The following is a 25,632-nucleotide window of genomic DNA, read 5'->3' on the forward strand; positions in this document are numbered from 1 at the left end:
TGAAAGCTCAGATCTCTTAATCCCCTCAGCTGTAGGGTCATGGGTATTTAGGGGACATTTTCTTGATTTACCAGTTTAATTTTAATTTCTTCTACTTCGTATTTTCATTTTTACTCATTTTTCATTGGATTGATAGCTTGGTAAGATTCACAGATTTTCATATTGTTTTTTCTTCATTCAGGTTGGTTTATGAATTCCTTGAGTATAGGCGTGTACAATGTTACATTGTTCAGTTTCTGCTCCCCTAGTGTTTTTTGACTGTTCTTTGCACATAATTGATAATCATTGAATGTTATTCATTAGGCTAAGTTTTTCAGTAAATACTGAAACTGCTTAATAGTCTGTGCAGAATTTAAATTTATTTGCATAGTAATGGTAAATTAGGAAGAGCATTGGCTTCCAATAGATATTTGTTTCATCTACTGGCTGTTCTTTATTGGAACATCTGTACATGTATCAAAATGCTTTTAGGCACAAAATTAGAATTACTGTGATGGCTGTTACATGAATTTAAAAAACCAGCTTCAAATGAAACCAAACTGTATGAAAGGAAGTGATCAGGAGAGAATAAGATAAATAGCAGAGCACTAAAATAAACTCATATTGTAGTTAAGTTATAAACTATAGCATTATGAATACTAACTATAGATACATGACATGTTTTGATATACCAAGATGGCCACTTATGCCAGCCACTTTGGAATTTTCTGATAGGATGACAGCATAGCTTCTGTTTTCTAAAGCCCAAATTGCTAAAACTAGAATTCAGGTGTTTGAATTAAAGGTGCTTCAGTTTCATAATGCACTGCTGCGTTCTGATTGAAACAAGAAAAGTTAAGTTCTTTTAAGCTTTTGTGGTTAAAAATTTATTTCCTGAATCAGTTTCCCATTCCATGAAATATTTAGTGCCTTTATTAAGAGTTTATTGCAGTGTTTAGTGTGATGCTTTGTAAACTGAATTTTTAATTTAGCATAATTCAAATTCATATTTTTTTTATCTTTGCTAGGAGTTTGAATTTAGAATTTAATTTCTCAGAACATTCTCTCCAGGAAGAATTTTACAGTATTTCAAAGACTTCACTTGACTGCTTGATCCTGCATAAAACCCAAGGTAAATAATATCCTTTTTTCTAGTTTTCAGTTTTGGCTTATTTAAGAAAGTGTGACTTCTGAACTCATGATTTAGACTGATTAAAAGTGATGTGGTCTGAAGCTCTTGGGGGTTTTCTGGTGGCTTGTATGAAGTAAGCCAGATTTTAAAAGTTGGTTTTAAGGAAAAGATTGTCTATCTCTTCTGCTCCTAGGTTGTGTGCCTGCTTCTACATCTATAAACACATCTGCTTAAAGACTCAGAACACACTAAGTTATTTAAAAGTAAAACAAGACAAAATAACTCTGCTTATTTAACTACCTCCTTTATGCATGCAAGAGGAGTTCTGTAACTTAGCTTTTTTCCCCTTATGTGCGTGTTAAGGTAATTAAAGTTGATTGCTTATTATGTGCTAAACATTGTATTAAGTATATTACATGTATCAACTTGTTTAATCCTCACTACAACTCTGAGGAGAGTACTGTCTTTATGTATTTCTTAACTTACTTGGAATTAAGAGTGAGAGAAGACAAAGCTGGTATTTGTCTCTTTGAAGATAGATATGTTTTGTTTTGAAATAAATATTTGACACCCCTTGAATTTGTCATTTATGTGGTTTTTTGGTGAGGAAGTATGCTGACATCATTGTCTCCTCTATAATTCAGCTCATCTTAGTACTTTCAAATACTATTTCATAATACTGAGCAAAGTCTAGGTAGGTCAAATAAGTGCATTAAAACATTTTGATGGTAGGAGAAATGGTTTAAATATATGGCAATTGCAGGCTATTAAGAAAGTTTAGTGAGTTGATTTTTATGGAAAAAAATTACTTAATTTGTATAAGTTAGTGGAAATTTGGAAATAGTGTAGCAGGAATAAAGTTGGGAGGCATATGTATATGTTTAATTCTGTGAAGAGTAGATCTTATAAATCATTTAGTCCTGTTACTGATTTCTGTGAGGTCTGATTATTGTATTAGATACTAGGCAGTGTTTAGAAAAGTTAGAATACGGGTGCCCAAGTTCTCTTTTTCTTGTAGTTCCAAATTATCTCTTTCTTGCAGCAGTCTCTTCAGTTTATTCATCTTTTATCCTTTTTCATCTTCTCACCAGAAGGCTACAGGGTGAACTAGGCATTGTCACATAAGTCCATTTTTATTCTGCAGTCATGACTATTGAAAGCAGAGCCATGGCTCCAGCTGTTCAGACTTAGTGACCTTTATTCTACTAGGAGACTATCCATCACCATTCCAAGCAGTATTGTATACATGGAGTGGTCAATTTAGTCCCATTTCAAGGCCATAAAGCACTTATGGTGGCAGTCGGGTAGGTTTATTCTATTTTTTTTAGTATTATGCCACTTTTATTTTCTCTTTTTCAGGTTCGTTATCTGTAATACTCTGATGTTATTTATCTTTTTTACAGGAGAGGTAGGCATTTGTATTGGGCATGGAATAACATCTAACATGCTGCTGTAGTCTGATATCATTGCTCTTTCTGGCTTCTGCAGCTGCTTCCTTTTTGGATTGAGGCACATAGGTGGGGCAGTCCATAGAAATCTTCTGTTGTGTCTTCCCTATACAGTACCTGTCATGCAGGTGAAAATACAGTTTTAGTTAGGGATAATTGACTGTCTTAGTACTCATGAATAATGATGAGTAATATCCTTTGAGAAACTTATGTCTTGTAAATTCAGTTTGTATCTGAAAATAAGTTAAATAATTGAAACTTCTTCACTTGTATTGTGATTTTAACCTTTTTCGCTCTCTCATTTGTCTAGGAGAAAAGAAATGGGTCGCTCCAATTCTAGATCACATTCTTCAAGATCAAAGTCTAGATCACAGTCTAGTTCACGATCAAGATCAAGATCACACTCAAGAAAGAAGAGATACAGGTGAATTACTGTGCTTTTAATTCCTTAAATAACGGTAATAATCATATCAGCTAATACTTCAGAAGTGCTTACACAGTGCTACATTCATTAACATGTTTTATTCTCAAAGAAGCCTGTGAATGGATCTATTGTTATCCTTGTTTTAGAGTTAGTTCAGTGGGGGTCTTGGAATGTATTTCCCACAGATAAGTGGGAACTGCTGTAATGTTAAGAGATGAATTGGATAATGTAAGAATTATTTGGCAGTAAGCAGTCTTTGCATACTGTTTCATAGTTTCTCATTTCTGACTCTGAGGTCTCAATAGGTTTATTCTTTTGTTTAAAAATGATGAACTCTGGTTGTCTTTCTTTAAGTAGCATAGAAAATAGAGACCACAAGTTGAAAATAAAAGTGACCATACTTTCATTACGAATTAATACTTGTTTATGATTTTCCTGTACTGTTTTTCTAGGCCTAACTTTTTATTATGCATGCATTTAGCCAATGGTATTTCACTGGTGAATATCTTCCATGGCATTACATTTTCTTTTAACACTATCACTTTAAGTGCCTGCATAAAGGTACTGTAATTTGTTAGTGTGTCCTATTGTTGGTTGTCAATTTTTTCCCCTGTTTTCTGTGCCTTCATTCCTAAGTCCTTTATTTTCTCAATATTTATCTTAGAATTGAGATTTTCTTCATTGAAAACAGTGAATTTTTACTTTTTTATAAATGAGGGCTTTTTTAAAAAAAATACATTTTTGGCTTTGACACTTTACATGTTATGTTCAACCAGAAGTATTTGGGATTGTAGGATGTAATAGTTTATTTTTCTTGCATTGATATTTATTTTATTTTTAGTTCTAGGTCTCGTTCCAGGACATATTCAAGATCTCGTAGTAGGGATCGCATGTATTCTAGAGATTATCGCCGAGATTACAGAAATAATAGAGGGATGAGACGACCTTATGGGTACAGAGGAAGGGGTAGAGGGTATTATCAAGGAGGAGGAGGTAGATATCATCGAGGTGGATATAGACCTGTTTGGAATAGAAGACACTCTAGGAGTCCTAGACGAGGTCGTTCACGTTCCAGGAGTCCAAAAAGAAGATCCGTTTCTTCTCAAAGATCCCGAAGCAGATCTCGCCGGTCATATAGATCATCTAGGTCTCCAAGATCATCCTCTTCTCGTTCTTCGTCCCCATATAGCAAGTCTCCTGTCTCTAAAAGACGAGGGTCTCAGGAAAAACAAACCAAAAAAGCTGAAGGGGAGCCCCAAGAAGAGAGTCCTTTGAAAAACAAATCACAGGAGGAACCAAAAGATACATTTGAACATGACCCATCTGAATCTATTGATGAGTTTAATAAATCAGCCACATCTGGTGATATTTGGCCTGGCCTTTCAGCATATGATAATAGTCCCAGATCACCCCATAGTCCTTCACCAATTGCTACACCACCTAGTCAGAGTTCATCTTGCTCTGATGCCCCCATGCTCAGTACAGTACACTCTGCAAAAAACACCCCCTCTCAGCATTCACATTCCATTCAGCATAGTCCTGAAAGGTCTGGGTCTGGTTCTGTTGGAAATGGATCTAGTAGATACAGTCCTTCTCAGAATAGTCCAATTCATCACATCCCTTCACGAAGAAGCCCTGCAAAGACAATCACACCACAGAATGCTCCAAGAGATGAGGCTAGGGGACGATCCTCATTTTATCCTGATGGTGGAGATCAGGAAACTGCAAAGACAGGAAAATTCTTTAAAAGGTAAGAACAGAGAGAATTTAGATTATAATATTAATACTTCTGTTCTTTGAATTCTTTTTGGATTTTAAGACTAAATATTGCATTGTGATGTGTATTTAGCTATTTTTACTCATGATTTCTTTCTTTATAATTCCAAGTTTTTACTTACATCTTGTTAACTTTGGAAGTGAAGTGTTCTAATAAATGTTTATGAAGCTAATTCATATTCCTCTTTTTCATTTTATCCATTTTTAGTCCAGAATTCAGAATATAAATGAGAAATTGAGTAGCATAAAGCATAACTAACGGTTAACATGTTGTAAAAACAATATAACTAACGGTTAACATGTTGTAAAAACAGATTAATTTTATAAGTGTTAGCTTATTTTGTTCTCTTTACCATTATAATGTGACCTACATAAATAATGCAGTTATATTACATGTTCTTGTGTGGTATTATAAACAGTCCAGCTGCCAGTTTTTAACGAATCTGCCTGACTGTAGAAAAGATGATAAATGGTATTTCTTACTCAAGTAAACATTTCAAAGAGATACTTGGTTTGAATTCTAATTTCAAGCATTGCTAAAGGTTACTAAAAAGCTTAATGAAAATGGGTTGCTAAGGTAGTGTGATTGACTTACAAATGAGGGAATACTGCAAGCATGCTATTTATGGTTTGGTGCTATACAATCTAAAATTAATTTTCTTATTGAACTGATACATAGTTTCTACTTAATATTGCCAGAAGTCATCATTTTCTACTGCAAAGTATATATGAACTATTTTGTGATCTAAATAGACTATTAAATATTTAATATTAATTACCTTGAAGTCCACTTTTTTGAACTCTTATTTATATTAGATAAGTGAAATAGTCTGAGATTTTGAGTATAATCATAAGTAGAATTTTAATAGATAAGTATATTGTTTATTAGTGGTTCTTAGCCTCAGAAATTAAGCTGTGTTGTATGTTCTAGAATCTCTGTGGAAATTTGGATTTGTTAGTGCAGAATTGTGGACTATAAATAGAATAGGTTTTTGAGAATGGCTTTACTTTTTTTAAACTTTAGGAAGTCTAATATGTAAATTTATTTAAAAACTCAGTACGTAAGCTGTATGGATGAGTTTAATGCTTTTTAAAAGTGGAATCTGAAAAAGCACTTTTCAGTAGGATTTTTTCCTCTTACTACTGGTCCTGTGATATTGGGAAGCTCATTTAAGTATGCAAGTGATCTGCAATGAATGCAATCCAGAGTTACCATCCTCTTCTTTGCTTATTCACAGGTTCACAGATGAAGAGTCTAGAGTATTCCTGCTTGATAGGGGTAATACCAGGGATAAAGAGGCTCCAAAGGAGAAAGGATCAGAGAAAGGGAGGGCAGAGGGAGAGTGGGAAGATCAGGAAGCTCTAGATTACTTCAGTGATAAAGAGTCTGGAAAGCAAAAGTTTAATGATTCAGAAGGGGATGACACAGAGGAGACAGAGGATTATAGACAGTTCAGGAAGTCAGTTCTTGCAGATCAGGGTAAAAATTTTGCTACTACATCTCACCGGAATACTGAGGAGGAAGGACCCAAGTACAAGTCCAAAGTTTCATTGAAAGGCAATAGAGAAAGTGATGGATTTAGAGAAGAAAAAAATTATAAACTTAAAGAGACTGGATATGTAGTGGAAAGGCCTAGCACTACAAAAGATAAGCACAAGGAAGACGACAAAAGTTCTGAGAGAATAACAGTAAAGAAAGAAACTCAGTCACCTGAGCAGGTAAAGTCTGAAAAGCTCAAAGACCTCTTTGATTACAGTCCCCCTCTACACAAGAATCTGGATGCACGAGAAAAGTCTACCTTCAGAGAGGAGAGCCCACTTAGGATCAAAATGATAGCCAGTGATTCTCATCGTCCCGAGGTCAAACTCAAAATGGCACCTGTTCCTCTTGATGATTCTAACAGGTAATCCACATTGATACCTAGTAATCTGTGGGTGGTTAGTTAATAATCCAGTTAATTATTTTCTGAATGTACTTCCCATTTTCATATTCAAACCAATGGTATATTTTGTTTGTATGTGTCTGTTACCGATATGCTCCAGACCTGCTTCCTTGACTAAAGACAGGCTACTTGCTAGTACACTTGTCCATTCTGTCAAGAAGGAGCAAGAATTCCGATCCATCTTTGACCACATTAAGTTGCCACAGGCCAGCAAAAGCACTTCAGAGTCATTTATTCAACACATTGTGTCCTTGGTTCATCATGTTAAAGGTATGTTTAGTATGTTTCTTATCGGGAATTAAATTTCTCTTGCAAGTAAAAAAATGAACAGCTATGTGTAATGATTAATGCACCCCAGGGCTAGCAAATATATGTAGACTATTAAATTTTTGGAAAAATAGCACTACATGAAAGAGATAACAGTTTGGTTAACGTTAAGACCTATTTAATAAAGTGATTTTTAATATTTAATAAAGTGATTAAAATGCTAAATAGAATTAAAACATACCCTAAAAATCTGTATCATGATAAAACATGCCGTAGATTTATACAATGCTAAAAGTCTTTTTGAAATGTACCGTAATACTATATTTGAAGTGCAGGGTGCTTACAGATTATCTTTGATTGCATGCATGTGACTTGTATTAATGTACTCTTGGCATGGATTTATAACAAAGTGGGGCAGTATCGTTACTATTATTTATTAAGAATTTCTTTTTAACTTTCAAAGAAACTTGAAACCAGTGGGGAAAAACAGTATTAATTTCCTGTGTTAATTTTGTATTAGTTAACTTGTTATAATATTTGACTTTTTTATACGATAAATAAACCAGAAAAAACGTTATTAGGATTTTTAAAGGGGAAAAAAGTTCAAGAAATTTATAAGTAGGTTGGATAAGTAGTGATTCTGTGAATAGTGACTAAGTAGGATAATAATTATGACATTTCTTTAGGTCCTAGGGTTGATAAGCGTGTTCATTTCAACTGAGTAGTGATGTTCTATTTTCACTAGTATGTAGTTTTAGTTTCAAAGTTACTAATAATTTTCAAAGGTTTTAGCATGTGGCTTTTTGGGCAAATAGATCTTGTTTTTATTATTTTGGTTTTGTGTTTGAAAGGCAGTTTACTTTGAAATAGTTTCTTACCTAGGAATCTCCATGGCTGTTGCTCTGAAAAGCCGTTTTTTGAAAAGTTTGTCTTTGGATGTGAGAACAACTCATAATAGCTGAAACTTGCCTTTAGCAAATTCTTTATGCATTTGATATTTCAAAACAGTGACTAGTTAATGAATTTCTTTTTGACTGTAATTATTTAAACATAGTAACAAAAGAGTTTTGTTATTTGGCTATAACTAGGTTTGTGAACCAGTTTATGACCATATTACTGTGGTGCATAGAATATGAAACGTTAACATTTTTTCTTTTTTCACCTTTTTTTGACCTGTCTCCACATTTTACAATTTATTGGTGAATTTTGAGATCAGGTTTTGATAAAATTTTTCCTTTTTCGTTTTCTTTCTTTTTTTTTTTTTTTTTTTTTAAACTGTAGTTATGTTTCATTATTCGTATTGTGCAACCGATCTGAACAGCTCTTACTTAATATAGAGCTGAAAATGCCCAGTGATGTTTTCTTTTTCATTGTAACTAGGTCCTGGAATATGTTTTGAAATGGCAAATCCATGTTTCAAAGTAAAATAGCTGTTGAAAGATACAGGCAAAGTTGAATCTTCTGTCTTCCTGGCAAAAATGGCATAAAAACTGAGTTGCTAGCTCAAATTCCTGGGTTTCATGGAATTATGATTGAGGCACTACCCTTGTAGTGGCCGTTTCAAGTTTTAATGATTGGTTATGAGACATGTGCTGGATATTGGGCGGTAAGTTGACACAGATGTATGTTGACCTGTTAAGCAGATAGCTTGCTTCATAATGTAACATTTCATGACTTTATACGTCTTTCTATATTACATCTACAGCATATTTTGAAATGGTTTACAAACTAATCAGTATTGCTATTACTAATTTTAAAGTTGTTAAAAGAAAGACAAGACAATAATATCAAATGTGCTGTCAGGTTTGCCAAGATGCCAGAGTTTTGGAGTAATTGATTTAAAAAATATTTTTCCAATTGAAATGGCAGTATTCAGTTTTTTCTTAAATCCAGTTTTTCTTGTCAACATAGTTCTTGCTGAAATACTTTGATTAGCTTACTAAAACTAGCTGTGTAGTTATTGTAGCATTTTTTGTTTTCTGCAAATGATTACTTGAAGTTAACTTCATTGGTTCATATTGGCAAGGCTTAAGGACATTCACATATTATTGTTCCTTTTTGTTCTGTTTGAGGAAGTGTAGTGCATTATTGAAATGGAATTAGAGACTCAATTTAATATATTTATTGTTCTTGGACTATATGCAATATTGACAGGGACCTGTGAGGAACTTTGCATCAGTTACCTGTTGAGGTACAAGAAGTTACAAGGGACAGGGTAGGAGTTCTTTGTAACACTTGGTTCTCTTCTGCTAGGTTTCTTGAGTATTTTTATTTTCTTTTCACCTGCTACATGCCCTTCTGTCACAAATGAAAATCCCTCTTAAAAGTAAAGATAACTAACTGGGCAGTGTTTCTCCTAAATCAACAGAGCAATACTTCAAATCAGCTGCAGTGACCCTAAACGAGAGGTTCACTTCCTATCAGAAAGCCACTGAAGAACATAGTGCCCGGCAAAAGAGCCCTGAGATACACAGGTAATGTATACTGGGCATGTAAAAATGTTTTGATAGGAAGACACTGTGTAAACAAGTTTATGTTGGAACTATAGACAAGATATATGGAACTACATGGATGTCATGACACAAATGAACTTTGATTTATAGCTTGAATAAATATATTTCCAGTCTTGAAAAGTTTGTAATTTACTGTTTCTTCTTAATTTTCAGTTTTATTTCGTTTAAACTGGTTGTTAGAACTTAAAATAGTAATTCTTGTCACTTGCCAGTATGGAATTAAATAGTTACCACATTTGTATGTTGAGAGGGGGTTGGATGCCTAGAGTAAGTAACGCTTGAATTCGATTTACTTCCAGTAAGTTTGTAAAATAAAAATGCTTGGTGAAGGTAGAATTGTTTTTCATGAAAAGATCGTGAACGTTGAAGTCAGTCGGTTATGTTCCAGTCCTTGCTCTCTCACTTAATTGCGTTGTGATAAAAAAGTTATTTAATCTCTTAACATTAGTTTTTCCCATGTACAAACAAGAATAACAGTGCCTGTTTTGCAGGGTGGTGGTGACAATTAGTATTGATTATAAAGTATCTAATTCGGTGCTTAATACAAAGTAGGTATGGTTTTGGTGGTCACTGCTGAAGAGGCACTGAGAAGATGAAACTGACACTAGCTTAAAAAGGCAAGGAGAGGCACAGAATAAAACTAAAGATCTACTGAATCTGTAAAAATACTGGAGATACTTAACAAATAATCCTATTTGTATATTTATTGATACACAATGTATTATAATTGTATGATGATTAACACTTAAAATGATAATATCCAATTTAATCAAAACATGTTTTCCCTTTTTTGGTGGTTAAAGTAAGCTTGATATCTTAAAAGGTCAGGCTTCATTTATATATAAAAATTTGGTTGAAGCATTTTAATTCATTTTTAATAAATATAGTTTTTATTTCTTAATTATTAGGAATTAGATTAATAATCTTGCTTTGCTAAACTAGACAACTGGGAGAGAAACAACTGTCTAGTATTTTCTTTACAAAAAGGGACAATTTTAGGAATTTGTGGAACCATAAAGTTAATGTGACTACAAATAGACTTTATTTTACATTAAGGAGAATTGACATCTCTCCAAGTGCCCTGAGGAAGCACACCCGTTTAGCAGGGGAAGAGAGAGTTTTTAAAGAAGAAAATCAAAAGGTATGTTTTGAATGGACCTTTTTTTTTTTCCTCATGTTAACTTCAGGTTAGTTAATGATATTGTACTAATAAGCATAGTCTGTTTAGGCAAAATGTTCATGGATATCATCTGTCTGTAACTTGTAAATACATTATGTATATATTTATGGTAGGTGTGTATAGTGTATTTTCCTAGAAGAAATCAAGCTGACACTGTACTGTATATCTAAGTTAAACCAAGAATAATTTTTTTAAATGCTACTGAAAGGAAGAAACTAGTTCTAAGAAAAGGGCAAAGAATCAATGAGTAGACAAAGGAAAATTATAAAAGCAAAGATACAAATTATATTAGGGTTTCTGTTAGAGGTGAAATGGATGAGCCAGAATAAATATTCCGTGATTTATGTGTGCCTAAATTAATATCTCTAGGTTCTTCACAGAGAGAACAAGAAGTAATCTCCATGCTACTGGGCATTTTTGATCTGGACTAAGAAATAAGCATTCTAAGAACTGGTTTACAAATGAATATTTGGAACAAAAACTGTGTCACTGTTTTTGTGGATTGGGGGGAAGAATGCTTTTAAACTTGAGAAAGGAGTCTGTGAATGACTGGAATGACTGGCGTTGGGGTCGGGGGACTCTGAGTATGGAATTCAGTTGTTAAGGGACTCTGATTAATTGATAGTTTGAAATTGACATTTTCTAGGTAGATTATATGACAGTCCATAAAAGTCTAGTTGAAATGTGGAGCAAGGTTAAAAGGGAGCAACTGTCTGTTGTAGTGAAAAAGCTAGGGAGCTTGGAAGCGTATTGCTTGGTTCCAATTCTGGCCATCACCAAGTACTGTCTATGTGATATTAGGAAAGTAATTAGCTTCTTGGACATTGGTTTCCTAATAGGAAGAGTGAGAATACATCTGTTTTGCAGAGTTGAATAATTGGGCTGTTTTGGCATTTTTATTACTAGAAGCTGTTATTAATGGTTGTAGTATATAACCATTTTAATTAGGCATGCTATTTATTAGATAAGAAATTTAGAGCTTAGGAAGAAAGTGGTTTCTTTGCATGGGGCACATTAATCTTGGAAAACCAGATTCTGAGAAGTGAATGCTAATTTTGGCTTTTACTTGCAATACCTTGGGTTCAATGTTGGTTAATTTTGTTTTGCCCACAATTTAGTCTATTCTTGTACTCTGACAGAGTATCTTCCTTCTCTCTTCGTTACTCAGACCGATTTTGATCGAGAGGAGGGAAAATAGTGATAACTAATGGAAGGACAAGAGGATATGACATAGCTTTTTATCCTTTATCTTCCTATCTGAGTGAACAATTAACATATATGTAGTACTATGTAGTTTATATATATATATATATGTATGTATATGTATATATATGTGTATATATATAGTTTGGCCTTAACAAAATACTTTCACTTATATTATCTTGTTACTTGTGGACTTGGTAATAATGTATTACTAGGTGAATAGGAAGGTTTTTGCTCTTGATTAGATTTTTCTTGTTACAGTGGGAGCAAATAGGTGAGTAGTTGGTATCATTTGGAGATATATTTATAGTTTTATGAATGTTTATGAACATTATAGCTAGACTTCCCAGAGTAAGTACTTCTTATTGTTGAATACTAGCAAGGATGTCCACATTGCTTAGCATCTTACTGATGTATAATTTTTCTTCATTCCTAGATGCCTCTTTTCCATCTTCCTAAATTATATAGTATTTGAAAAAGCAATGGAACAAGAAGGAGGTGAATTGTGACCCAGTTAAACTAATGTCCGTTGCAATACCTGAATTGAGAAAGGGCAGTATATGGCCCAGATACTGAGTACAGGATTGGGAATAATATCTTTCTGGCTTTGTTTCTACCCTTGTTCAACCTCATTTGGTTTCATTAATCATATTACACTTGCATGTTACGGAAATTGCAGAATACTTAACTTTTGAAGTGGTTTTTATTGGGTTGGTCAACTTACATGGGAAGAGCTTGATGACAACGAGGTTTAAATAATGAGAACCATTACTTTAGGATCCCTTAACTTTATAGGCAGATGGCTACACCCACAACTGAGTATAACCTCTATCATTGTTAAACTATATAAAAAACCATTTTGAAGGATGAGGGATGATAATGAGGATGTGCTGAGTGGAAAAATAATTGTATCATTTTACTGTATGAAAGTTTATTATGGATTGCTTTGAACAAAAAGCATTGACATACTATGACATTTTCAAGATGATTACCTTTTAATAATTTCCCCAGTCTCATTATACTTGTGTACACAGATGTTTAGTGAAAACATCAAGTACATTTTTAAACAAAACTAAGTATGGAAGTAGTATGTTATTCATTCTTTTCTGATACTAAAATGCCAGCTTAGAAACTGGCATAAAATTTGATTGTGTGTGTGTATATATATATATATATATATATATATATATATGTATATGTATATACACACAGACACATACATACATACACGACACATATATGTATTTTTTTCCCTATCGTTTCCCTGAAATCTGTATTTTACATCTGTCTTTTATAGGGAGATAAAAAATTAAGGTGTGATTCTGCTGATCTTCGGCATGACATTGACCGTCGGAGAAAAGAAAGAAGTAAAGAACGGGGGGATTCCAAGGGCTCCAGGGAATCCAGTGGATCAAGAAAGCAGGAAAAAACTCCAAAAGATTACAAGGAATACAAATCTTACAAAGATGACAGGTAATTGTTAAAACTGTCTGAGTTAGGTTTTAGCTTCTAATTAGCCTTTAATAATTGTCAGCTTAATTGCTTTCAATTTTGACTGTGTAATCGAATGTTTAAATTTAAACAATTAAAATTATTTGTTTTACAGCAAAAATATATTTGTCTTTTACACGGCTTATGGTGGATGAGGACAAAAACTTTGGAATAGCAAGCTAACACTGAAAAAAAAAATGACAAATTAATGTGTCCTATTATCCAGGCTACATCAGGAGGTTGGACTTCAATGCAGTGCATTTCTAGAAACAGTTTGTGTAAGAACTTTGGTTCGTTATGCTTGATTCCGCACTTTTTCAACTCATAACACCCAGAGTACAAGAATTTTAAACTGATGTCTAGTGGTTTAACATGGGAGAGATGGGGGGGAGGAAGGACTAGTTTTTTCGAAATGGCAATTTTCAAAGTAATGTTTCCATGGATACTGTTAGAAGTGGTAAGAGTTATCGCAGGTATGACCTTTTCGGGTGTTGCATTAGAATCATGTAAAATTGATCATCATAGAGTCAAATAAATAATAGGAGTACTAAGAAATATTATAGATGATTGTTTTCCTTGCTATTCATTAGGTAAATGGTGGATTTTACTTGTGTTTTTAAATTTATGACTGGTATTTGTAATATCGTATGCTTTTTTTATTTCAATAACGGAGTTATGGCCTAAACGATATCAACTGTTCTCACGCAGGGTGTACAAACTGCATTCATTTTGAAACATGGCCTTAAGACCATTCTTACTTTTTCCTACTCTTCTCTTCCTTTCCTTAAAATAAAAATAAGTTAAAAATATTGAAGAACTGAACCTTATTCTTGAAGTTTCCAGACTGCTAGTTTCTAACTGGCATGTCATACCATGTTTTTCAGTAGTGATGTAAAACGAATATGGAAGGAGAATGGAAACAGACTATGTCAAAGTTTAACACCCAATCATTTTAGTTGCATAATAATTTTAATAGGGGATAGTTTTTTTGTCTTGAAAAATATCCCTCTTATTATAAGATTCAACAGGGTCTTTTTATCTTTTTTAAAAATAGCACACATTTTTTGTTTCCTTTATTTTGCAGTAAACATAAAAGTAGAGAGCAAGATCATTCTCGATCTTCATCCTCTTCAGCATCACCTTCTTCTCCCAGTTCTCGAGAAGAAAAGGAGAGTAAGAAGGAAAGAGAAGAAGAATTTAAAACTCACCATGAACTGAAAGAATACTCAGGCTTTGGAGGAGTTAGCCGACCACGAGGAACCTTTGTAAGTAATAAAATTATCTTTGATCATTTGGTAGAACTTTATTTAAGAGTACTATACATAAGGAAAGTAAAATATATGTTTTAGACATTGTCTGTTGTGTGAGTCATTACTCCTATAGGCTTGAAAAATAAAATGGTATTTGATATATCGTCATTAAGAAATGCCATTTAGGGGGAGTGAGGAAGGGCTGGAGCTGGGATGATGCTTTCTTTGTATATAAAGTAAAAAATGTTTTTGCCTGATTTTAAAAAACTAAAATGCCATTTTGAGATTTAGAAGCATCTATATAAACTAGATAACTTTTCTTAACATTGGAATCAGTAACTGCATAGTGCTTAGAGACCCAAGAGTCAAGCAAAGTTAATGATTGAGATCCATTTCTTTAATCACTTAGTTCTTGAAAAAAAATGTCTTGAAACAAACAAAAAAATCCATATGTTCATCTCTGTATTGACAGCTATTTTCATTTTTGCCTATTTTCTTCAAGTTCTTGTTTATCCGTGTATCAATCATAGAAATTATATCTTATTTTTTTATTCTACATAGCATATGCATTATTCCCTTGTTTCCATAAATTTGTTACAATTGTTAATTTAATGACTTCATAGTAGTGCATCTTCTTGACTCTTTAATTTCTAGATTCAGATTCCTACCTTGAGCAAGTATCCAGTTGGTTATTAGTGGGGTTCACTAATTAGATCATTTGGGAAAGAGAAGAGCTTTGCCTATATGGTGATAGGTGTAGTTGAACACTTGGGATGTTAGTGTTAGGAATTAGACAATTCTTTTGACTAGTAGAAGGGAAACAAACCAAATTGATTATTTAAAAATTTTAGTTCAGGCCTTGAAAGTGCAGTATTCTGACTGCACTGTCAACTAATTAGGTTGACTGCATTTCTTCTTAAGCTACTCAGCTTTCAGTAGGCAGAATTTTTTGCCTCCTTACTGGCCTCAGTGGCCATGAAGTTGAGATTTAGGAAAGAAATTAGGGAATGTTTTTTGTTACTGCAGTAAAATTAGAGTTTGCATGTAACTTAATACCTCTTGATTTCATTACTAAACAACTTTGTTAATGTTAATCAGTTTCGAATTAGAGGCAGAGGAAGAGCCAGAGGAGTTTTTGCTGGGACAAATACTGGTCCAAACAACTCAAATACTACTTTTCAAAAGAGACCGAAGGAAGAGGAATGGGATCCAGAATATACCCCAAAGAGCAAGAAGTACTTCTTGGTGGGTGTTAGAAATCTCTATTTATTTGGTTTGCATTAATTTTCAAAGCATACTGGGTGAATACATTTGAGTACAGGTATCCACTACTATGAGAAGACTTCACCATCATATAGGAAACTTTTAAAATAAATCATTACCCAGATTTTGAAGTTTTGAAAATGTGGGTCCCTTTAGTCCTGTTTATACTTTATTGATACCACCTATGGGCTGATCAGGGTAAAGTAAAAATATACCTGATTTGATAGCCACATTCAGAGAAGAACAGTAACTTGTTTTGTATCTGTCTATAAGACGGTAAAAGTTGTAGAAGCTTCTCATTAAGATTTACTTTTCATCATCGCAGCTATTTGTTTAATTGAAAGACGAGAAGAATTCTTTCACAGTACATGTAATTAAGGTTCTCAGGAGGCTGATAACTTTTATTGCAGTAAAAGGAAGATGAAAAATTACATTATGGAGAAGTTGCTAGATACACATTAATTTAGTGCTTCCTTGTGATGCTCTTCTCTCTGAAGTAGTTTTATAAGGGATGAAGCCAGAGGAGGTGGATCCTGAAAGATTCTCTAGGTAATGATGGAAATTTTCTGCACTTTGGCATGGGAGAAGAGGGTTTTTTTCCTGTATTATAGAAACTTGAGAAAATACCAAAAACTATTACCAGAATACTCATCTTTGTCATAGCTTCTCAGGGAAGTCATGTTTTAGAGACTATTTCTGAAGACTAATTGTTTTGTCGAAGCAAGGAGGAGAACAGTACTGGATTTTATAGAAATGTGTCTTTCATTTGGCTTTTTATGAATATATTTGAATAAACCTGAATGACCATGCCATCAGCTAAATTGGAGCTACAGAGCTGTATTCTGAAGTAGATCTATATTTTGTTTGAAGAATGAGCATTGTAGCTGTTCCAAAAATTAATTTCCATTTGCCTCTTTTTGGGGTACTTTAATGACCAAGAGTCTGAAAAAGTTAAGCATAATGTTTGCACAACATATGTTCCTGTGAGGAGAAATTTATGCTTGAGTTGACAGTCTGGAAAGTGAAAGCCATTTTATTCAGTTACAGAAAAGTTTAAAAGACCTATCTCCTTTTCGATTTAAGAATTTATGAATAGACTGCTGTTTATGCTGTGGATGGAAAGATAGATATGATTTCAGTTCTTGGCTTAAGAGACCTAGTAATGGAGAACATTCTAATACATATGGTGGATTTCCTCCCAAGGAGGAAATGGTGGATTATTGCAAAGGAGATACTGATTAGGAGAGACTTTGTAGACGATTTTGGATTGAATCTTGAGCTTAAAAGATGAGCAGGTGTACTGTAAGAAAGCAGGAGTGAAATTTCCTTAGAGAACTCCAGTACTCAGATGGCTAGGTGATTGGTGTAAGTTTGGGAAAGTTAAGAAAAAGTAGGAGCCAAATTTTGGAAGGCCATAATACTTTAATAAATTTGGATGTTAAGCAGAGTTTGGAAAAGCATGGTTGTGACAAACAGATCCGGGAAATAATTGTTTGAACTAAGGGGCTATAGGTTTGAGAAGAGTTTAAGGAACATTTATGAAGGCTTATTCAGGGAGCCACTAGTTGGGTGTTGGTAGTGAGAAGATGGAATCTCTCAAAGATAGGGAATAAAGGGGAAAGCAGCTAATTTGAGGTGAAGATTAAGTTCTGTTATTGAAGTGCCGGGCAGAAACTAAGTGGAAATGTGCAGTAGGCAGTTGCTAATGCAGATCTAGAGAGAAAAAGTCTAGGAGCCATCATATAGTCACAAAGCCACAGTAAGATCACCCAGTCAGAAGAGATTAAAAGGCCAACCTTGCGAAGGTGGGGTGAGGAGTGAGTGATTGTAAAAATGCCAGACAAATAGAGCAAATGTGAAAGGACAAAAAGTTAAGAGGGAAATGAGAGGTGAACAAGTAGATAGTAATTGTTTGGCACCCTTAAACATTTTACGAATATTTAATTTAGGCCAGACCTTCATTTTTCTGTGGTGGTCTTTCAGTCTCCAGTATCACAGTTTTTGTCTTAAATTGGGACATAATTATTTTTTATTGGCATATAGCTAGGCGTTAGTTGTACTAATTAAGAAGTGTTATTTAACATTTTATATGTTGCTATTCTGGGTTATATTTTAAAATCTCCATTTCTATATAAATATAGACATACACGTGCATTTGTCACAGACTAATGTCACTAGAAGTAAACTTAACACATCACATTTTTTCTTATAAATCAGTTTCCAGAATTAATTATTTTTGTTCTTAATTAATGAGCTATTGGAATGACAACTCTGGTTTTTACCTGGGAATTTAAATTTAAAATATTTTGCGTAGTCTGAATAGGTCTGACTTTTCAGACAACTAGTGTTGAGAATAGAAATATTTAAAAATTTTTGAGACTAAATGAAATTGAAAATTATAGATTCCCCTAGGTTTTGACAAACATGGAAATTTTGTCCACAGTAATGAAACATTTAATACTTAGTAATAATAATGGATAGCATTTATTGAGCATATACTATGCTAGGCACCATTCCAAGTGTTTTACATATATGAATTTATTTTCATGCTTATGAAGTCCTTTTGAGGTAAGACCATTATTCCACTTGTATAGATGAAAAACGCAGAGAGAGGTACAGAGATTGAGCAGCTTGACCAAAGGTACATGGCCAGTAGGAGTGGGGTCAGAATTTGAACCCATGCCTTGGGCTCCAGAAGGTTCTTAAAGCTCGTATCATTTTTCCTCTAGTACTGAGTAGTAGTAAGATTTGTTGCATTCTTAGTAGTAAGATTTGTTGCATTCTTAATCTGAAATTTTCCTTCTCAGAAGTTTGATTTATGCAAAGATAAGGTAATGTTTTCAATAATAAATATTCCAGGAAAGATAATAGTCTTCAGAACCTGAAATTCTCTGGAGAGGTGAGAGTATGTGAAGCGTTGGAGCAAGTGGGAAAGTACTAAAATGGGCAAGTTCTCCATGTTGAGTTGATGTCATCTGAGGAAGAGAAAATCCCTTGTGGGAAAGGACGTTTGGGTTGGCCCTTTAATAAATTCACTCTTTGAAACTTGATCATTCTATAGAGAAGAGATCAGAGGATTCAGAAGGTCTTGGTTCTGATATGGCTTCCTTTGTTAACATACTGTTGGCTGTGTATTATAAATATCAAACATCCTCTTTGACATCTATGAAGTAATTAATTTTAATTAGTCTGTAATAAGACTAAAATCTTGGATGTAAGAATTTGAGGATTAAGAGTTAGTATCCTTAGGGACTTCCCTGGCGGTCCAGTGGTTAGGACTCCGTGGTTTTACTGCAGGGGGCATGGGTTCAATCCCTAGTGAGGGAACTAAGATCTTGCATGCCTCTTGGCGTGGGGGGGCGGGTGGAAAGTGGGGCTTCCCTGGTGGCGTAGTGGTTGAGAATCTGCCTGCCAATGCAGGGGACACGGGTTCGAGCCCTGGTCTGGGAGGATCCCACGTGCTGCGGAGCAGCTGGGCCCGTGAGCCACAATTACTGAGCCTGCGCGTCTGGAGCCTGTGCTCCGCAACAAGAGAGGCTGCGATAGTGAGAGGCCCGCGCACTGCGATGAAGAGTGGCCCCCGCTTGCCACAACTAGAGAAAGCCCTCGCACAGAAATGAAAGACCCAACACAGCCATAAATAAATAAATAAAAACAAATACTTAAAAAAAAAAAAAAATAGTTAGTATGCTTAGCATCAAAATGTCACTTAGGTAGCTGCCAGGATACCCTCTGAAAAATACAGTGTGATCTTGGAGCTTTTGTTTTCTTTAATTTCAGATGATTGTATGTTTAAAAGTAATTGCTAGTTTAACTAGTGTCTAGCTTTGCCACTGCTTTTTCTGTTTCAGCTCTTAGCTACCTCATATGGTAACTATTTACTGTCACCAAGATACCTAGAAAACGTATTCTGTGGATGATGGGCATAAGGGGCAGTGGAAAAGATTGACTCTGTGGCCTTGGGCAAGTTACTCACTTTCTCTGTGCCTCAATTTCTTTATATCTAAAATGGGGTTAGTAACAGTATTTTGCAGGGTTGTGAGAATTAGATGAGTAATAAGCACCATATAAACATTATCACCACCATTGATTGCTTGCTTGTCAGGCACTGGGCTGGGCACTTTTTTACAGATCGTCTGTGTTCCTTCAAGGCTATCTCTGGTTTTTTTAAATGAGGAAGTAAAGTCACACAGTTTCTGTAAAGATTTAAACCCATGCCTCTGGCTTCAATGGCTGTTTGCTTCTTCCTACAAATGCATGGAATACTGTGTAAATACCACAAACAAGAAAGCATAAAGGCTATATAGAGTTAGTTGTGTTAATACCAAAAGGGAGCCTGAAATTATGTAATTGTGTGTGCATATTATTTTGAGTGGCAGACTATTTTAAAAGTTTATTTTGGGTTTACAATTGAACTTTCTGACATACTGAAATTTACACTTTTGATAGTTCCTAAGTTCATTCTTTGAGGCATGCACACCTCTGCCTAGTCATCTTTTTTTTTTTTTTTAATAAATTTATTTATTTTTATTTATTTATTTTTGGCTGTGTTGGGTCTTCGTTTCTGTGCGAGGGCTTTCTCTAGTTGTGGCAAGCGGGGGCCACTCTTCATCGCGGTGCGCGGGCCTCTCACTGTCGCGGCCTCTCTTGTTGCGGAGCACAGGCTCCAGACGCGCAGGCTCAGTACTTGTGGCTCACGGGCCCAGCCGCTCCGCGGCATGTGGGATCCTCCCAGACCAGGGCTCGAACCCGTGCCCCCTGCATTGGCAGGCAGACTCCCAACCACTGTGCCACCAGGGAAGCCCCTAGTCATCTTTTATTGGTTTGATAAAGCTAGATTATTAGAAATGGGTAAGGGCTCTTTCATATAGTCTGTTAATTACATGTGTGAACTTTTCAAGTCATGCAGGAGGGTGATCTGTATTACATGAATATGCACAAAGGCACATTGCATGTTTTGAAAATGTGTTCATACTATGTATTTAAAAAGTTCTAGTGACTTTTGGACAGTTGATCAATATCAGTACTCCATAAGTTGTACTTATGTATGTAGATTGTACTTGTGTACAGTGTATGCAACATTGTTTGCATTACGCCTGTTGTCTCATAAAGGGGTGTCATTCCCATTTTTGTAGGTACGAACTTAAAAGTAAGTTTGAGGTGGGCAGCAGTTAAATTACATTACAGGAGAACTTTGGCTTTTTGTTTTGTACTTTGGGATGTAATACTCTTCTGCTATCGACAAAGTCAAGTACTTTTCAATTTTGCAGATGTTTTGATTAAAGGAACAATTTGAAACTTGGGGAACATCTGTTTTTGGATGCCGTTAATGAAAAATTAAGGTTGGGCTGTAATAACTGCAGTATTTTAGGTTAGTGAAGAAGAAAGAAGTTGAGATATTACTCTAGGGACCACGCCATCATGATTTGGCTTGTGAAGTTTCCTTGCCAAGAAGGCTAATGTGTAATATACATTGATTTAGATTTAAATCTCAGTAGGATTTTAAAAATCTGTTGCTATATGTAAACTATAATCCTTATCACCTGTTTTATTTAGTAAATGTTACTGATAATGTAATGATATTTTTATGCTTTGTCGCATATTTATGACTGAGGTAATTTTTTTGGGAAAAATATTGGTTATTTTATCATTTATACACAGTATATTAATAAGTGGACTTAGACTGAAATAAAAACGGAAAGCAAAAGTTTTGAAAATTGGTAGTAATTTAGCACTTGAGATTTTCCAAAAAAATTGGGCAGCTCTCAAATGCTTGGGTTACTAAGCAGTAGGATGTTAACTATTTGCTTTCATGATGGAGTATGTTTTTGTTGAGAAATTCAGTTTTATTGGTTTTGTTTTGTGTTTTAGAACAGCACCAATCTCATTTACCCAATCTTCAGACAATTTTATACCATGACTTATGATTGGGGATATAATCATCTTCCTTACAAGGAAGACGTTTCATTGATGATTGTTTTTAACCTTTCTGTAGCATGATGACAGAGATGATGGTGTGGATTATTGGGCCAAAAGAGGAAGAGGTCGTGGTACTTTTCAACGTGGCAGAGGGCGCTTTAACTTCAAAAAATCAGGTAGCAGTCCAAAATGGACTCATGACAAATATCAAGGGGACGGGATTGTTGAAGATGAAGAAGAGACCATGGAAAATAATGAAGAAAAGAAGGACAGACGCAAAGAAGAAAAGGTAGAAATTTCCAACTTGTTAGTGATTCTTACATTTTCTTATGTATGGGTTTGGTGGGCCAGTTAGTTAATTATTTAATTTTTAGGAACAATGATTATTTTGGATCATTTTCGTTCTTCATATCTTTGCTAATCTTTCTCTCTCTTTTTTTTTTTTTTTTAGGAATAGTAAATCTGAAGTGAGATTGCAACAGAGAACGGAACTTGCACCCACCATTTTTTTACATGATTTTTGTTTTTGAATAAGAATGTAAGCATTTTACTTAAATTTTACTGTTTGCAAGTAGTCTAGAGAAATTTTGTTTTAAGTCTTCAAATATCCTGAAAAATAGTAGACTGTATGTTGAAAATTGTACTGAAATAAAGTAGAAAATTGTTACGTACCATATTTGTAACTATCGACTTTTAAAAAAAATACTTTTACTGTTTTTGTTACATGCATTGTAATTCTGCTTTGTCTATAAGATATGGTCAAGTACAGCTCTGTGAAAATTCTGATTCTCTTCCCTCCCTGTTTGTTAATGTTTATTCTGAAGTAAACGTTAGCTCTACATACAAATCCCTGAATAGCAGTTGTTTATAGAAACCACACTAACTATTTTAACTGTATACATCTGTTTAACATTCTCCTTAATTCAAACACACTACATTGTAGGGTGACTAATTTTTGAAGTGTACCATGGAAAAAGTTGTTATTTTGGTAAACTAAGCTAGTTTAACACCTCAGCAAATGTTTAAGAAGGAAAAAGAAACTTTGCCAATAGTGAAAAAAGTACAAGCTGTTAAAAGTTAGATTGAAAAGTATGAGAATATTTTTCTTTTTTTTTTTTTTTTAACTGAAAGCAAGCAGTGGCCTATATACAAACCATTCTTAGGAGCCTTTACTATTTGAGTTCAAAATTCAATATTCTCTTTCTATTCTTCTTTGAAAGTTTGAGTCATGGTCGTAGATATCAGCTGTTGTTTGAGAGAGGAGACTGGTTTGCAATAGTACAAATAAAAACCCCCTTCCTACTGAACATCTTAGACTTTTAAAAAAACAGAACAAAACCTGTAATCCTGGCATTGGTATGGAAGAGGATTGTTCTGCAGAGTAACTTGATACATTAAAAAGACGTGTACCTGATGTCGTACCTTACATATTTATTTGAGCTTTTGGACAGCCAAATCATTAGTTTGTAGTCTAACCATAAGGAATAATAGGTGAACAGAATATACTGCTCATTAGTAGTATTTTAAGTAACTTGTTTTTCATATGTCACCAATAAAGAGATCTGACAGGAAGTTTGTCACAGCATTGATCTAACTTTTTATTTTTTTCAGTATTTCAGTTGCAGTTTGTAAAATGGGTTTTCTTTTTCTTCCCAAGGGTTCTATTCTTCAGAAAGATAATCTTTCAAATGTGAATTGCCTTTATGTTTATGATGATATCTCTTAGAAGGAATGAAAATCCAAAATAGTGAATTTCAGTGTTAAGTCTGTCTGCTCTTAGAGCATATATAAAAGTAGTCAAATTTCACTTGTTAATTCAGCAACTGAATTAGTTTTTATGTTTGCATTAAAAGGAGATAATGCTTATTCTGTTAGTGTAAACTTTTGAACATCTTAAGTGTATGGCTCTTTCATCCTCACTGATGGTTTACAGGTGCTCTTCTAGCACCTTAACTGCAGTCAGAGGCATTAGCTAAGAGGTGTATGAGGGAAAAACATGAAAACAAAATTCAGTATATGTGATGTTCATGGCCCTAAGATCCTTAAGTATTGCATGGTTATTTTTATTTTGTCTTTCTGAATTGTTTGAGCAGAGGAAATACTGTCAAAGCAAGTATGTGTTGCATTAATGAGGGCATAACTAATACTCTCCTAGTCAGAATAATACTTAATTACATACTAAAGCAACATGGATTTGATCTCGGACACAGGAGAATTTTCACGACAATTTTGTTTTATACAAATAAATTTAGCTTTTATTTTAACAGTTATTATTTGGTTAGATACTGCATCTCTATGTATGTCTATAAATGTGCAGTTTTGCTTTTCCATGTAAGACAACAGGAAAGGGGAACCTACTGAGAAATTATTTAATAGGGAGTAGGAATAAAGCTACCCAAGTCCTTCCAGCAGGTTATATTTTAAGTGCAAATGCATTGCTTTAACCCAAATATGTTAATGATTTGGTTACTTTTATTAAATAAAATTGAGGAAAGAGTATCCTATTAGAATATAGTAGGAAGGGTGATTGTGAAAACACTGCAATAGAATGCCATTGTGGATGTTATCTTTGTTTAGAGCCAAGCATATAAGAAGTGGCCTGTGTGAATTTTTTTAACTGCAATTTAACACCCTACTTCATGACATGTTATGAAAGCTGAATGGTTCCTCTTGGTAAGGATATTTGTTTACAAGTGCTAGAAAATAGTAACTCCTTGATAACCTGCATTAACAGACTTCTTTTTGCTTAGAGAAGGAAAATAAAAATGAACCAAAGGATATTTCCAGAAAGGATTAAGAAAGCTGTTTTAAGAAGGCCATGACTCAGTCCTTAGGTGTGTACACCTTTCAACATCGTAGGAATTTTAATTAAAAAAGCAAAATTTGTTTTTCCAATTTCAGCCTACTTTAAGGAATTACTGTTTTTCCCTTTTGTCACAGTTAAAATCAAGTGTTGGGAATTCAGTTACAATTTGAGTAAAAATATATCCAGCAAGAATGAATGTAGATGGCTAAATGATTCTTACTTAGTGTGATGTATAATGCAACAGGGACCCTTGTAAATTGTCATATGCCAATAAAATGTCATAAGTGGTAATAGCTGTTGTTTGTTTACCTGATTTTGAGACTATTTCTGTGTGTGTTCTATACAACTGATGTCAATGGCTTATGTCTCATTTTAGAATACCAGCTTATCTGTTAGTAAAATTACTGGTATGATGTGGCTTTGTGAGGGTTGATAAATACTTTATAAAACTGCTCAAATCCCCATTTATTTTTTCTTTTTTCTCCTGGGAAAATGGAAAATTTTACAGTGGGTAATTCTAAGCCATTGTTAACGAATACAGGAATTTCAGACTTCTAGTCTAGCCCTCCCGTTACAGGAACTTGTCAGCCATAATATTATGATGGAGAAATCAGCATTACTCCTCTTTCTTTCTAGAAATAGTAGTCAGTTAATAACTAAAAAGAGTGGGGTTTTTTTTGTTTTTTTGGTTTTTTAACTTAGTCTTTGTTCACTTTGAGTTAGATCTGGTGTGATTCTTACCATGCCCCTCTTCTGAGTTATTTGAAATATAAAGTGAACCATTCCGTGACTTTAAACAAGCATTTTCATAGAAATTTGTGTGCTAAGACAGATACATTTTGACTAATACAAATGACACGTTATTCCTTTAAAACTTTGTTAAAGAAGTGAGAACTTTGTACATGTATGCTGAACTATACTGGGTAATTTTAACACTGTACCAGTTACCTACATAAAAGTGTGCTATTTTATTTTTTAAAGGGAGTTAGTTGCTTTGTTCTTTTTCTCTTTGGCTTTTTTTTTTTTTCTTTCCTTTTT

At 34.1% G+C, this 25,632-nt stretch overlaps 1 protein-coding gene across 5 annotated transcripts in view; it reads left to right on the forward strand.

Moving 5' to 3' along the window:
• BCLAF1 (BCL2 associated transcription factor 1) overlaps positions 1–24,885 on the forward strand; it is a 30,608-nt gene extending 5,723 nt beyond the window's left edge. The window contains exons 2-13 of one of the 5 annotated variants that reach the window (XM_059941129.1): positions 1,008–1,111; positions 2,870–2,983; positions 3,825–4,733; positions 5,998–6,663; positions 6,803–6,972; positions 9,338–9,443; positions 10,539–10,623; positions 13,163–13,338; positions 14,441–14,621; positions 15,705–15,851; positions 21,865–22,077; positions 22,240–24,885. In XM_059941129.1, the coding sequence (XP_059797112.1) occupies positions 2,880–2,983; positions 3,825–4,733; positions 5,998–6,663; positions 6,803–6,972; positions 9,338–9,443; positions 10,539–10,623; positions 13,163–13,338; positions 14,441–14,621; positions 15,705–15,851; positions 21,865–22,077; positions 22,240–22,245 (2,763 nt within the window). In that variant the 5' untranslated portion in view covers positions 1,008–1,111; positions 2,870–2,879 and the 3' untranslated portion in view covers positions 22,246–24,885. Of the gene's footprint in view, positions 1–1,007; positions 1,112–2,869; positions 2,984–3,824; positions 4,734–5,997; positions 6,664–6,802; positions 6,973–9,337; positions 9,444–10,538; positions 10,624–13,162; positions 13,339–13,471; positions 13,635–14,440; positions 14,622–15,704; positions 15,852–21,864; positions 22,078–22,239 lie in introns of those variants that run through there. The other 4 variants (XM_059941130.1, XM_059941131.1, XM_059941132.1 and 1 more) reach the window with 4 other exon arrangements.
• The last annotated feature ends 747 nt before the right edge of the window (positions 24,886–25,632 follow it).

Source organism: Balaenoptera ricei, chromosome 12 (assembly GCF_028023285.1).
Source record: "Balaenoptera ricei isolate mBalRic1 chromosome 12, mBalRic1.hap2, whole genome shotgun sequence".
Lineage (NCBI taxonomy): Eukaryota > Metazoa > Chordata > Mammalia > Artiodactyla > Balaenopteridae > Balaenoptera > Balaenoptera ricei.